This window comes from Cyprinus carpio, chromosome B9 (assembly GCF_018340385.1).
Source record: "Cyprinus carpio isolate SPL01 chromosome B9, ASM1834038v1, whole genome shotgun sequence".
NCBI classification, from domain to species: domain Eukaryota; kingdom Metazoa; phylum Chordata; class Actinopteri; order Cypriniformes; family Cyprinidae; genus Cyprinus; species Cyprinus carpio.
Window position 1 is genome coordinate 11,706,565 of NC_056605.1, and position 16,390 is coordinate 11,722,954.

Consider the following 16,390-nt stretch of genomic DNA (forward strand, 5'->3'; position numbering starts at 1 on the left):
CTTTCGTTTTGTTCACTCTGTGCCCTCTGGAGTTTCTCACAACATCTGAACACAGTCCTGCTGTGTTAGTGTTAAACTCTAGTTTATGAAGGCCTTGCATTAGATGTCTCAAAGGTTCTGTAGCGAAAGATATATACATACCCTCAACAAATGAAAAAGGCTTTATTCATTGATGTGTTTAGTGTTTTTATTTTATTTATTTATTTATTTATTTGGTTCTTTAATTCATTCCTTTGAGCCCTTGTTTGTTTGTTTGTTTGTTTGTTTGTTTGTTTGTTTGTTGTATTCATTCATTCATTGGTTTGGTTATTCATTCAGGCATTCATCATTTTCCTTTTTGATAGTTTCATTGTTGCTTGTTTTTTTTTATTGTTGGTTAAGTATTTTGTTCATTTGTTTTGTTTTTTGCTTTTCAGTGATTCCTTTATATTGATTTTGTTTGTTAATTTGTTTTCTTAAAATAATTATTTTGTTAATTTCTTTAGCGTTTCCTTCATATTCATTTGTCTTTGTTAATTTGTTTGTTGGTTCCTTTTATTAATTCATTGATACTTCATGTGGTTCATTCATTGATTCCCTATTCATTCATTCATTCATTCTTTAGATCCCTCTTTTATCGGTTTGCTAATTTGATTGTTCTTTGGTTTCTTGATTAATTTTGTAATTAGTTAGTATTTCAGTAGTTCTTTCATTTTCATGTTTATTTGTTTCATAATTTAAGTGTTCAGTTAATTTGTCCAGTGATTCCTTTATATTTGTTTTTGTTTGTTAGTTTGTTCTTTTGTTTCATTCATTTGTTCTTGATTTTACTTCATACATTAATTTATCATTTATTTGTGCCTTCCCTTGTGTCCTTATTCATTCATTAATGCCTTTTTTAGATTGCCAACAGTATATGAAATGTTGTACATGCTGAATCTTTTTTGTAATTATGTATTTTTATCTTTATTTTTCTCAGTAGCTGAGAGTTTGTGATTATGTTGAAGTGATATCATGGTGTGTATAAGTGCCACCTGCAGTGCTGTGTAGGACTCTGTACAGCTCATGCTCTCCGTCTCTGTTATCGAGTGAATGAGAGACATGTTCACATCATGATCATTGTGTGCAGATGTGTGAGAGTCATGTGAGGTTAATCTAGATCAGATCCTGTCCCTGTCCCAGTGTGCGCTGGATGTGCGTTGCTAAAGGACACTGGTGTGATTTCCTCAGACAGTGTGTGTGCGTGTGTGTGCGTGTGTGTGTGTGTGTGTGCGTGCGTGTGTGTGTGTGTGTGTGTGTGTGTGTGTGTGTGTGTGTGTGTGCTTAGAAGAGTCCCGGTGTGTGTTTGTGCGTGTGTATCTGGAGGCCATGGCCTCTGCTCGCTCTGACATTGATACACTGCATTGAAGCCACATGCTCTGCTGCTCGGCTGGGCGGCAGTGGGTTTGAGACACAGGCACACATGAGAAATGACCTTCTATGAGCAGAAAAAAATGGACTCAATCATTGGTGCAGAAATGATGCATGTTAACAGAACATCTCTACTGATATGCTCCGGCCCCTACAGCGATTTAGGAACTCCCAAGAGAACACACACACAAACACTAGACAGTCACCCGCCTGTTTTCCTAGATAAACGTCATTTGCAAACAGTGATCACTCAGTGATGTCTTTCTATGCCCCTCTCTCCCTCACAGATTTGGAAAGAAAAAAGAAGAGAAGAGCAAGACGGAGACAAAAATGAATGTGCAGAAGCAGACGTCAGAAATTCTGAGTGAGGAAGAGTTGGAGAGAATGAAGGAAGAGAGAGAAAGGTGGGATTGATGTCATTACACCATAACACCACAGTGAATCACTATCAAAACCTAGTGAGCTGTCTTGCTTTCTATTGCCTACATAGACAGCATCCCAACTGAGATGGAATCTCATAAGTGACCGATTTAGAACACTCTACAATTGCAGCAACATTAAAATAAAAATAAAAAAACATTACCTGCCATATGGAACAAAGGTATAGCTCATTACTGTTATGTATGACACACATGGTTTTAGATGACTCATTGTATTACACACAGGATTAGATCTCTTATTTTTTTGTCCCTTTCCCTCTCATTCACTCTGTAGGACTGATAGCTTTTTGTGGTCCATTACTGAGATGGCACACAGCACTAGATTCCTCTTCCTCTTTCTCTCTATCTCTGTCTCTCGCCGTGTCATGTATATTCTGCAAGAAGACAGGAGAAAAGGATATATTTAGCTGAGATGCAGGGATGTTTTTGCAGTCATTATTTTGTGTGGTGTTTGGCGAGGCTTATTTGGACTTGGAAACGTGTGAAGTGTGAGCTGGAGCCATGCTGTTCTCCTCCATATGCTCCAGAGTGGCATTTGTTCAGAGAGAGACTTTATTGACTGAGCATGTTGTAGCTCCTAAGAGAGACAGAAAAGGAGAGAGGAAATCAGCTGGATGTGTCCGAAAGCTCTTTCTTGACCTTTCCAGTTTATTGTATTTTTGGAGTCGCCCTTGAAAGTGTAAATACGATTCAAGTTCAAGTTCTTGCAGTTGCGTTCTCATTGCTTGTGTGATTTGCTCAGTGGCTCAGTTGAAATTTCAGACCAAACCCTTCCGGTCAAGTGTTTGGAATAATTATTTTTGAATGCTGTTAAAAGGAGCCTCTTATGCTCAACAAGGCTTAATTGATAAAAAAAAATAGAGTAATAACAGTAATGTAATAGTGTAATAGTAGTGTAATAACATTTCACAATTTTACTGTTTTACTGTATTTTGAATCAAATAAATGGAGCCTTGATGAGCATAAGGACTTATTTCAAAAACACAAAAATTACATTAAATTATAATAACAATTAAAGCAAGATAGGTTAACATCAGCTTTTCTGTGTTACAGAATTGAGGCCAAGCACCAGGAATTGAGGCAACGGCAGGTCCGGGACCGCTTCTCTCCACCTGATGTGGAGGATGATGACCTGGACCCCAACTACGCCCGTATCAACAACTTCAGGGAGCGCGGATCACCTTCCCAGCCACGCTACAGGAACCGCAGCCCTTCCCCACAGAGACCCCCGCCCCCAGTGTCCCACAGCCGAGAGACGTCCGCAGAAGACCCTCTGGATGGCCTGTACGCCAAAGTCAACAAACAGCGAAGCCCTCCACCTCCTCCTGCAGACAGGTAAATATGCATATATTCAAATATCCCTGCTGAAAAACTTTCCTAAAATAAAATGCATTTCATTTCATTTATAACATCTGAATGAAATGCCTGGTGTAAGTGCAAAAACAGCCTGTATACTATTACTTTTTAAAACTAAGGACTCAGAGAGGTAAAACTAATCAATTCTGTTTGAGTGGGTCATATTTGTAGCTGTCGTATAACACCTGTGATGCATGTCAACTGAATGCTATATTAATACAGTAGCCTGGCAACCGTAAAGAAACCAAAAACGCCTAATAGCACACTTTAATAAGAAGTTCTTCCTCACCATGGCTTGTAATTCTCATAACCTTAAGACGAAGAGTCACAGCTGTGAACCCAGAGGATCTGCTCTAATATTGATTCTCTCATTCTTCCTGGACACATCAGCTCAGTCTGCAGCTCTGACACAGCTATGCTGTAATTCTGTTCTTTTGATTGAGCATCAGAAATATATCAAAATATATATGTCATGTGCCTTCACCTATGGTGAAGTAATGCATTAGCCTTGAGATTTAGATCAAGAACTGCATTTTTGAGGCAAGACACCCCAGATGAATAGGGTGAGAAAAAAAATTAATAACTGACATATTTCCCCACCTGAATGATTACATTAAGAATTGCCACTGTGTTTTACAGGTGTCAAGTAATAGTGCAATAAATCAAACACTTAAAAATGTATTTGGTCCCACTTTATATTAAGTGGCCTGAACTACTGTGTTCTCACATTTGAATTAATCTTTTGATACATTGCACTTACTGTGTTCATACATGTTTTTACATTGTACCTATATTTTAAAAACACCTGCATGTGATTACATCTATAATTAATTTCTGCAATTACATAATCACAATGTTGAACCATCCCTTACACCTTATTCACCCTTAAACCTATCCAAACCTAACCTTACCCCGTATCCCACCTCAAAAGCAGCAGGTGTTTTGCAATACAATATGAAGTACATTTTAAGTACATTGTACTTATTTTTGATGCAAGTACATAGTAGTTAAGTGCCTGTAGTGTCTTGCCTGAAATAACACAGATGACTTTTTATGTTTTGACTGACAAATACAAGTAAAAACTCTCTTATACAAAAAAGTCATGCAAAAGTAACTAACAAGTTCCTGTACATTATAGATAGCTGAATATCTTGTTCTCATCATCTCTGTGGCAATTTCTGAGTGGATATTTGGGTCACAAGGAGTTTCATTCGGAACAGGAAGGTCTCAGCATGAGGGGTCAGTTGTTGGTCAGATACAGTAGTTGGCTGAAGGAAACTCATTTATTTGTGTGAAGGGAAAGATGTCTTTCACACGGAGACATATCAGCTATAACTCGGCTCATTAAGGATTTATCTTTGTCATATGCGTCACTGTATGACACTTTGTCTGACTCTGTGGCCAGGCGTCTCCTACAGCCTCAGTTTTTGATAAATAATTTCCTCTCCTTTAGCTTTTCACACTCTGCCAGGGGGTTTGAATGCTGCTGCATATTCATATCTGCCCTGCATAGGGGGAGTATTTTGAGTAAATTCATGCTGATAGGCTGCTGATAGGTAAATTGAGGATTTGAATAAGAATAGCATCAGTGACTCTGGTGTCAGCGTGAGCGTGCTCTCGTCACATATGAAGAGTTTGTTAAATGGTAGAGTTGCTCGGTGTCTGATTTAAAAGTGTCCTCTGAGAGTCATTAAAGCGGCTCGGTTATTTAGACAGACAGGCAGTTTAACACACACCCTGCTCCCCACTGCTGTCATAAATAGTGTGTTTCAGTGTGTGTAGTGGCTTATACGGTCAGTAGTGAAGTTCAGCAGGATTCTGTGCATCTACATTTTTAATGTAAAAATTAGCATGTCCACTAATACAAGACAAAGTGCTTCTCGTGCCCGTTTTCACCCTCTTTTGACCCATCTAGTTCACCCAGAACTGGACATGTAGTCACTTTTACTCACTCCTATGTAGTACTGTGCTGTGTGAATGTATTTGCATACCGTGAAATAAACAATATGGCAAAATCTCTAACACTTTATACTTTCGTCATAATATATACAGTCATACTTCCCAGGCCTACTCTTGTGTTGTTCAAAACCCTTAATAACGTTATTTCTTCTGCAGGGTGTGTAAATGATAGCAAGGGTTTTTTTTTTGTTTTTTTTGCTACGCCTGTAAGACTTGTATATGTGAATGACCTCTGTCATGATTAGCTGACATCTTTGCATACAAAAACGTAACTGTATATGACATTGATATGCAAATATGGGATATAATATGACCTGTTTTTACAACTTTGTTTCCATACATGGCCTAGACAGACTTTGCATTGAAGTGTTAATGCGTTGTACATCTTAGTTTCATCATTTTGATCAGTTTTTAATGCACACATTTGACCTGTGAATTGATTTAGTCTGTCAGAAGGCAAGACTAGAGCACAGTACTACCTACTCGTAGCAAATCTTTCAGACGCTATTACACTCAATAAAGACATTTTGAAGCTGAGCTTTAAATCAGGAAAACTAAACCCCTAAAGCAGCACTCCTCTATTGGCTATTTTCTGGGTCCAAAATGAACACTCAATGAGTGCCAAAAGCAATTAAAATCTCTATGGTAAGTAAATAAAACTGAGTTACTCTCCAGTAGTGGTAACCTAATAAAGAACTGTGCAGTGCATGGTTTAAGGGTCAGTGACACAGAAGAGTGTGCATGATTTCATGAGAGGGACAAAATCTTTAAAAATCTAGATTAAACCACATCCACCAATATTTGAGCAATGATCTTTTTGTATTCATGTTAGTTTCAAATTTTAATAAAAGTTTTTATATATATATATATATATATATATATATATATATATATATATATATATATATAAATTGGCATGTGTTTTATCCATCAAGTATATTTTCATATACCACATGCCTTGTGACAATGTTTTTTTTTTTATTATAATATCAGAACAGTTGTTTCACTCTGACACTTTTGACTTTATGCCCTAAAATTATAATAAATATCAAAACAAATTTTAATTAAGAAACTCAAAGCTCTTAAAAATGTTCTTTAGGTTTTTCTGTTGTTCAAAGTATCCTGAAAAACATGTTTTCTCAAAAATAACAAGCAGCACAACTGTTTCCATAATGATAAGAGTAAGAGTTGATAATAAACAGTGTTTCTTGAGCATCTTGAGCAAATCAACATATTAGAAAGTATGGTGTGGAAAATACACCACACCAAACTTTTGAGAAGTATTGTTTTTTTTTTTTTTGTATAAATGAATACAAAAATAATACCAATTTAAATTATACAAAAGATATGACTCATGCCAATGCAAGTGATTTGAGCAATTGAAATCTAAGACATAAAACTCTTATCATCCAAACAACCAATACCGGAGACCTTCGTTTCCCCTCTCCATTCCTCCTTTCATCTTAGCGCTGTGGAGCGGTGGAGAGGCAGGCAGGTGAAGGACGTGGGGAATGTGGTGGGAGAAAAGAGTGAGGGGCTCTTGAGGTTCTCCTCATGAGAGAGAAGCAATCGACGAGCTATTTGGCATTGGTTGTGAGAAGAAGGGTCCGCAGCGAGCTGCTCCTTCAGCCCTGAAGAGGCCCACCGCACTCAGCGTGGAAAGTTACTATAACAACCAGACTCTCCAGAGCTCTGCTCCGCTCCAATTAAAAAATAATCATTGTTCCCTCCAGTGATAGAGAGGGATGAGGGAGACAGGTGGCTCAGATTATCTGCACAGGGGCAACCCAGTTCTTTAGAGACCAATGGAGAGCTGCAGATTGCCAACCTTTGCTTCCACATCTCCAAAAACACTTCTAGAGACAAACATATGAGGAAAAAGTAGGGAATCGGTTTGATAAGAGCTAGGAGGAAGGGGTCCACAAGGTTTCCTGCTCTCCACTCGGTGCTCTAGCTAGCTGTATGAATGCCGTGTCCTGGATGTGCTCGAGAACAATAGCCCCCACACTGCCCTAAGCAAACAGTCCTCCAGTCCTCCAGTCCTCAAAGTAACCCCACCAGGGTCAGTCCAAAACACGGCACAAACCCATCAAGAGCTACTCCACAGGTTACCGATGTCCACTCAAGTCCCCCATCAGCAGCCATTGTGCCCAGATACCTCACTGAAAGATTTGGCCTATATAAAAAACACAGTTAGGGCTTTCTCCTCCTCGTCTCTCCGCATGTTCCCTCCACCTCCTCCTTCCCCGCTTTCTTGAGGCCTGGAGCGCAGCCTCGCCATCAAAATAATTATAGAAATCACTAGATGGAGAAAGAAAAGCTTTTAGTGTTGGTTGTGTGAGTACTGGAGTGCTTTTCTGCCCGTTAATTAATCAGCCATTCTGCTGAGCTGAATGAGAGCTGCAAGCGCGTTCGGCTGCTTTTAAAGAGTGCCAGCCCGCTCCCTTAAGTGTCTCCCTGTATCTGCAAACCCTTCCCTGGCCTGACACCGCTTCTCTGTCTCTCTTATTCAACATCCCTCCTGCAATGAGGGTTTAATGTGTTTTCAATGTGTCTGAAAGGAATGTAGGTAACCGTGTTGGAAATGGGCAAGATGGTTGACCAGTCATCCAATTGTCTGTCTAAAAAGGCTTCAATGTTTTATTGAAATTTCATTTTTAAATATTAATAAATATTATAATTAATACGTTATGTAATAATAGGAATAGTATTAATAATAATAGCATGTAAATTATAAACATTTAAATATTATATTTTTAATTTATACATATATTTGCACACAAATTAATATTTTAATAAATTATATTATCCTAAATAAACCTAAAATTGTGTAAACTTTTCCTATGTATTTAATGTATGTACTTTAAATTTTTTTCATATAGAAATAATTAACTTTAGCATTTATATTTCATTTGTTTATTCATTTATTTATTTAGTTATTTTTGTTGTGCCACTGTTGTGCCACTGTTTTAAAGGGATTGAATTCATACTGTTCCGGCCTTTGTTTTGGCCAAAAAAGCATAGTAGCAGGCATTGTCTTAAACGCACTTCATTCCATGAAATGTTTATTCATTCTTCATTGTTCAATAATTGACCAACAAAAAAAACATATTATAATTAAAATACAAATTATACCAAACGAAACTCGTTCCAAAAAAAAGGGATTCTACAAACAAAAACGTATGAAGTGGTCAAAAAATTGACCCGCTTCCTTTCTTCCAGCATACTGCCATCCGATTTACCACCCCTTATGACATTTACAATTTCCTGAATTAGCAAATTGAACTAAACAAAACATTACACAAATAATATTTAAACATAAATAATATAAAATAAAAATAAACTTCCTTAAATAGCTACAACACACACCATGCAAATTAAAAGAGAAGATTTTAGCTTACAACTTTACAGTATAGAATATAGAAAAAACATTTTTTGCAGTAGAGACATTCACATCCAATGTTTGTTTGTTTTTTAATCTGATAAGGTTGGCTTCCAAAAAAAACAATTGCAGGAATCACAGTGAAGATAGCAATTCATTTTTATTTGTTTATATTATTATTATTTATTTATTTATTTATTTATTTATTTATTTATTTATTTATTTTTATTTTTTTTACCTGAGATTTGTCTCTGATCGCAACTTCCTGTTTTGCAGAAAAAGTTGGATACCTATTAATCAGCAAACCTCCAAATAAAAATACACTCTATAACAAGGTCATAGGGGTTCAATGTTCGTTTTGGGAATCTTTTTATACATTTTTTGTGCCTGAAAGTTCAGACTTTGTGTGAATAGGCTTTGAAAGACTGAGAATGAAAGCGTATAGAGGAAGCCTCTTCTGGTTTGTTGGGTTCTCTGAGTCCTTATGATTCATCTGGCCTAATCTGGAGAACCGGACAAGTGCTACTCATGCGTTCCGCCCCTAAGCTTTTCTCTTCCTCTCAATGCACTTCCCTCATTCTATTTTCCCCTTTTTCATTCTGCATTTCCTCCTCTCATATTTGTTCAAGAACTTCCTGCCTGTCACTCATTGAAGAAAAGCAATTCCACATCATTCTCCCATTGAAGCACATACAAGAAAAAAGCAGGCTCACACGTGTGTGCGCTCACACAAAGCATTCACTTAGCGGTTTCTTCTAGATGCATCTTGTAGCTTAGCAACAAGTCATGCCGCTGCATACTGTGCCGTTCTGTTTTTGGAAACAGGAGGATGTGAAAGCTTATTTCTAAAAAGCAGAAATTGCAGATTTAAATTATATTCACCTCATTATTCCATCTCAGCTTTATTGAACTGAAAGGCAAATGCTTTATTTTCTTTCTTTTTTAGACCTTTTTGGAGGTGCACAATTTTAGAATTGAGGGTTGAGGATAGAAGACTTGATTACCACATTACTCTTAGACACAGATTTGCCTACCCAGAATGCACTCTGCCTGTCGGTGTGACTGGTGTTTTAATGAAACAGTCCAAGCACAAAGTGAGCTTCACCTGTGAACAAGATGACGCAGGAGGGGTCGGCGAACGTTGATGGCCTGTCCAAATAATGTTACAGCAGCCAAAATACTTCTAATTATTTCTTCAATTGCAGATGGCATATAAAAAGTGCCGTCACTTCTGGTTAGGGAGCCTGGGAGCCGGCCTGTCATTGCCAGCTATCTTTTGTTGTCAAATTTCATTTCTGAAAATGTCCACCAATTAGAGCGCCGAAGCTCGCCGCAAAATTACTCTAGGGGAGAGTTGTTGGAAATTGATAGATCCGGTTCTTTCCTCTCCTCGTCCAGACACGGATGTGTCCATTATGGCATCCGTGGCCTCCCTGTCGTCTTCACGATTGCTTGTCTTTCTTGCCTGCTTGATATGGGTCATGTTTCATCAGCAGGTTAGGGGAATAAGGGTGCACTTAGTCTCTTCTGATGTAAATGATTGAATGATTCCATGTGACACTTACAGATTTAATGCTGCTTTATTAGATGCATAGTTTAGGTCTGATGCTGATCAACACAGCGTTCCAGACTTGCTAAAATACACGCTTAGCAGTTAAACACCTGTTAATCTAACTGCTGTGTAAGTTGCTGCACAATATCCTTTTAAATCGACATGTCACACAACCTATTTTATTTGTTAATCTGGTGTGTTTCCGAGTGAAATGGAGGATTCAGCAACAATGGGGTAGACGCTGACTCCTAAATGAAACATTTAAGAAGCAAATTAATGTTTTTTTCTTTGACAAATTATAGAAGTACTCTTGTAAACATGATTGTTCTGAAGTGCCTCAGTTAATCGGATTCAAATCTTCTTACAGGCAAACATTAATGCTGCATGCTATTATGAATAGATGTTTTAGTATATATACTACGATTTAAGTTACATAAACAAGGACCGTTTTGTTTTCGTATTAAGTATAGATTTGTTTCAATTTGATTCTGTCAGTCGTGTGGATAACCAAACAGTTGCTGGTCCCCATTGACTTAATGGTATGAAACTTTGGCATTATTCATTATTTGTGCATTGTTTTGTGCAGCAAATACGTGTTGAAAGTGCTTATGGATACATTTTTATTGTCTGTCACTTATGAGAACAAGATTTTAAATTATTGTCACACATTTTTGCCTCTCTCTAGATCCCTGAGTGTGCTAGTGCTGTATTATGTTTTATTTACAAAGTTATATGCAATAAGTAAAAATCATTTACTAAGTTATATATGCAATAAGGCTCTCAAGGCTGTACTTTATATTGAATTTAATCATGGATTATTGTGTCGCATGACCTTTCATACTTTATTGCTCGGATCCATAAAGCTTCTTTGTGTCCTCAGGGTTTTGTTGTTTAGTAAATTCAGATTACAGTGTCTTTTCTTCAGCTGCTTTCTCAGGTGTACTTACCCACTCGAGCTCTCGTTGTTGGCCTGGGGTAATATGGTAATAATGTGTGTTAAACAGGCATGATAAAGAGTGCTTGAATGGAATTGATTTTTGATTTGGGAGCGTGTGATTGACAGAAGCATGCCGATTATCAACCAGATGAGCTTCTCTGAATCAAATTGGTGGATTACATCAAGATTCCCCTCGACGGCCCTCAGTGTGTTACACATGCACACTCGTTAGTGTGTACGTGTGTCGATTCCAGCATTTCTACCCTGTTCTGCTGCTCTCCAGGTCAGAAATTGATGTCTTTCGTTTTACAGTCTATAAATCTTTCTCTTTTTACGACCTACAATGTTTCTTGATCCATTTCAAAGATGAAGGAATGGATTGCTCTGTGCCACACGGCCTCCGTTCTGCGTTTCTCTTGATGTCTGTGTCTCCATTGTCCAAAGCAGACATGTCCGCTGGATTTATGCGTGCCCCTCCAGCTTTAAACCATAATTTATCCAACTCTTAAGATCTGCTGACCTGAAGTTTCTTTCCAGCATTAAACCATTAATAGACAGAGAGAGGGGCCGCCCTCAGACCTAGCAGGGGGTTTTGTCGAGACAAAGAGGGGAAAACTGTTCACCACAGGGTGACGAGATGAACAGAGAGATGTGAATGAGGCAAGATGGAGGATAAAAGAGCTGAGATCTTCGACACATATCGCATGGTGTGCGTCTGTGTGTAATTCTGTCATCATTTACTCTCATGATGTTCCAAACCTGCATGGACACAAAATAGATGAACAAAATAAAAGATGTTTAGCAGAATGTTCATGCTGCGGTTTTCCATGTAATGTAAGTGAATGGGGACCAACGGCTGTCTAGCTTCTAAATAGACAAAAAAAAAAAAAGTAGTTATTTGTGCACTACAAGTCTACATCTGATAAATAAATGTATTTATTAGTAGGCAAAGAAAAAAAAAAGAATTGTTTTAATGCTACATTTTTAATACATTTATTGAACTTGAAATTATATAATAAAAAATGTTTGTTATATAATATAATATAATATAATATAATATAATATAATATAATATAATATAATATAATAAAAGTGGGGTCTGCATTAAAACGTTTAAAACCCTTGAGTTATGGTACTATTTTTTTGGACCGTTTGTGTATTGAGGTTATTATTTTTTGGAGCCCTCATCATCAATTGCTTTTACATTTACATTTAGTCTTTTAGCAGACGCTTTTATCCAGAGCTACTTACAAAAATAAAAGCAATCAAAATCAACCTTTTATTGCATGGAACAAAACATTCAACATTCTGCTGAACTTCTTGTGGATTTTACAGAAGAATAGGAATTATTTGAGGTTAGAACAACATGAGGGTGAGTAAATGATGACAGAATTTATTTTTTGGGGTGAACTATCCCTTTAAGGCAAGGTTTCTCAGTACGTTATTAACGACTCCATTCGTTTAATATCTCCCATATCTCAGTTTCCGTGGGATGCCGGCCAACTACCCAGTCACTTGAGTATGAAATTAATAGATAAAATCACAACTCTTGTTGTTTCACAGCCGAACAATAAATCCCCCCCTCATCGCAGTCGCACAGACACGTCGCTGACCCAAGGGAATCGATACCATTGGCTGTAGTTAATGCCATACTCCCCTGCCACTGGGAGAGAGAGAAAATAAATATCTTTACCCTTTATTGAACTTTCTCTTGTAACACTCCTGTAGAATGAGCTTCTGTGAGGCAAAGAGCAGAGTGCAAATTAAGCCTTTCTTAGTCACCAGGTGCTGTGGCTCAGCTTATCGGAGGAAACGCTATCCGGAGAGCCAGTGCCCTTATTTGATTCCCTCTGCCGCCCACCACCACTCTCCCATTCTTCTGATCCACTCTCAGTGCTTACTGCACAGTATGTGTACTACACTGGATACGATATAGTATATGTTTTTTATTAGAATTTTTTAATCAGCAATTAATGTTTTATTTCTTACTGTTTTGTATTTTTAATTTTTACCCCTTATTATGATGATCCCCTTACAAGACACCCTTTAAAATATAAAAGCATCTATTAATTTCCAAGTTTTCGGATTGTTAATGCTTTGTCAGAAAAATATTTAGTATGACATGAAGACAACATGTTGATTCCTAAATGTAATGATTGCACTGAAGCAAAAGCAAATTTGTTTTATCTATATCATTTTATGTACACAGTACACATACAACATTTTGGGGTTAGTAGGATTTTAAAAATAAATAAATAAATAAATATTTTTATTCAGCAAGGATGCATTCAATTGATCAAAAGGTAAAGAGATTTATAATGTTAAAAAAAAAACATTTTTATTTCAAATAAATTGGCATAATCATCAAAGAATCCTTAAAAATGTATCTTGGTTTTCACAAAAATATTTTGCAGCACAACAATTTTTAAAATTGATAATTAAAAAAAAACTCTTAAGACTAGAGTAATGGCTGCTGAAAATTCAGCTTTGTCATAGAAGAAATAAAATATATTTTACAATATATTAAAATAGAAAACTAATAATATTTATTTATTTTATTATTATTATTGTATTTTTTTGCTTCATTTTTTGATCAAATAGGTGCAGCCTTGGTGTGCCTAATAGACAATGGAAAATATATACATATTTTTTTCTGCTATATTTCAAGTAATACCATAACTTTGGTAGGTTAATTTGATCCACTTAAAATGGGTTGTCAAGATTAGCACATTGCTTTGTAGGATATGCTATACCATGCTCAAGTATTTTGCTGTATTCCATCCATTTCATGCATACAGAACTTTTGTATACCATCCACTGTATACACACTGCAAAAATAGTAGTAAATGGGTAGTATTATAGTATGCCATTCTGAACATATTTTCTCCCTCGCTCTCCCTCCATCAGCCCTGTTTCATAGCCTGTGGCCATATTAATGTCGGGTTCCCTCTGTGCGTGACCAGCTGAGTTTATGATTATGTTTGGAACTGCAGGCTATGTGTATATTCGGGGGTGAGCGTATGTGCATTCATGTGTATTTGAGTGAGAGGTGTGTGCCTGTGTCTTTGATTAGAGCAGGACCCTTATTAAACATTGATGGTGTTATTCATTTGGAGGGTGAGGAGGGTGCTCAGTCAAAATGGCAGCAGTAATTAAGGCGTTCTGGATATGATGGCTGCATGATGGAGTGTTGAAAGCATAACTACGGAGCCCAGACGCTGCAGGGGAAATGGCTTGCTTGGGAACCACAGGCTGAGAATAAATGCACATGTTTGGTGCTTTATGGTGTGTGCGTGTTTGTGGTTTGTGCAACTGCCGAATACCTTTAGAGCAAAGCTGATTTATTCTGTTGTGTCGTGTGTTCTCAGATCCTTATATTTGGAATGATTTTGCTTGAAGCTGATTCCAGTGCCGTATGTGTATAACTTTATATTTAAATGAAATAACAGAAATAAAATCACTGCACTCTACTAACTTAGGGTGCAAAAATATTTAAATATTAATCATTATAGTATTTATAATTGATTTACTTTTAATTGGTGAGAGTGTGTGCTGTGAGAAATAAAAAAAAATAAAAAAAAAATAATAATAATAAAATAATAAAATTTGTGATAATTAATGTAAATTAATTTTAGGTTAGGATGTACAAATATATCTATATTAGTAAATGTAGCTGGTCACCATATCTGTTTAGGTTTTCACCATTTTAAATCACATTTTCCCTCAATGTATTCATTTTTAAATGATACTAGAGTGATTCCTATTTTTTTAAGTATAAATATTCCATGTCTTTAAACATGAGGTTTAATATGAGGTCACTGCATAGTTAGTAATTACAGAGGAAATTATATTTTTAGTTACATGACACCACAGGAGGAAAAAAAATAAAAATTCTAATTTAATGTCAACTACCCAAAATATCGTTGCAATATTATAGCTGTTGCAATATTGTAACAGCATGCGGTAAAGCCACTGGTCTCCAGTACATTTCATAGCAATGCTGTAACTCTCCTGTGGTCTCTTTGTCTCCATATCCAAAGACATGATTAAACACAGATTTAAGTTTCTAATATCTAATAATGGATTCACTCACTTTATTATTGGATTACTCTTTCTCAGAAAGACTTGGTAGGCGATGTCTAGTTGAGTTTGTTGTCACGACCCTACTATTCTTGTGACATGAATTAATGCACTGGTCTAGACCTCCAGTTTTGCACGTCGTCCCACAAAGACTCACACACTCAAGAAATCAACAGCATCGGCCCATTTCAGACACCATTATTGTGAAGTACAACTGCCGCAGCAGGTTTTTATGCATAGTACCATCGCTCTCTTTTGTAGTCAATTTCAGTTTAGCTGTAAAAGGTCATAATATTTTATGTATTGGTATTTTATGGCCCTATTCACTGTTCCAATCAATACGAGATTTGGATCAAGACTTGCATGTGATTTCATCTCCTGTTCTCTCTCTTTCTCTCTTTTTTTTTTTTTTTTTTTTTGTGTGTTATGTGCCTCATAAATTGTGTAAAGTAGCCGTGAGGGAGTATGGTGGAAGAGAAGATGGATGCTGCCACACATACCCGCTCTATTCTCTCAGCTCTCCAATCACTGAGATTGAGAAGTGAAAAATGGAAGGGTTGTAACAGGGGCATAACTCTGATGAGCTGCTGTCTGCCTGACCTGCTGCTGTCCACCCCGATCTGTGCTGCACTGCAATTCTTGCCCTGGTGCCTCAGAGTGTTTCTCCCACGTGGGAGAGGGCTATTTTTTTGTGTGTGTGTGTGGCTATTTTTAATGGCTGATACTGAAGTGAATATGAAACTGCATTCGTAACTCGTTGAACTTGTAATGTGTTGTTTTTCCCTCCACCATGGCCTCCACCAATATCCCATAATTAATTCATGGCACAATAAGATCAATAATATTTATTATTTTCATGTTCATGTTTCATGCTACTGGTAGAGCATGGCACCAGCAACTCCAAGGTCAGGGGTTTAATTCCCAGGAAAAACACATGCTGTAAAAATGCACTGTCCTGTACATCACATTGAATATTACAGACAAAATGCAGATTCTTTGTAAGTTTTAATATTATAGTTTTGTTTGTTTGTTTTAGCATTGAAAAGTGTTATACTGTCATCCTATTATAGTTTTTAATATTTTAACATTTTTGAAAAATTTGAAATTTTATTTTGTTTTGATGCAGAATTTGAGAAAATGTAATCTGTTTTTAATTTGTTCTGAGACATATAAATCTGTTTTAGATATGCACATATGTTTTGCTGTGTCATTCATGCTCTGACAAAACTAAAATTTTGCGCATAATTAAGTTTTCCTGAATAAGAGCTAAACAGCATGTTAAAATTTTATATTTA

At 36.7% G+C, this 16,390-nt stretch overlaps 1 protein-coding gene across 7 annotated transcripts in view; it reads left to right on the top strand.

Annotated features, from left to right (window-relative positions):
* Positions 1-16,390, top strand: part of pard3bb (par-3 family cell polarity regulator beta b) — a 292,683-nt gene that overhangs the window by 220,227 nt on the left and 56,066 nt on the right. For all 7 annotated transcript variants that reach the window (XM_042730941.1, XM_042730943.1, XM_042730946.1 and 4 more), the window contains 2 exons: positions 1,677-1,793; positions 2,883-3,164. In XM_042730941.1, the coding sequence (XP_042586875.1) occupies positions 1,677-1,793; positions 2,883-3,164 (399 nt within the window). The remainder of the gene's footprint in view (positions 1-1,676; positions 1,794-2,882; positions 3,165-16,390) is intronic.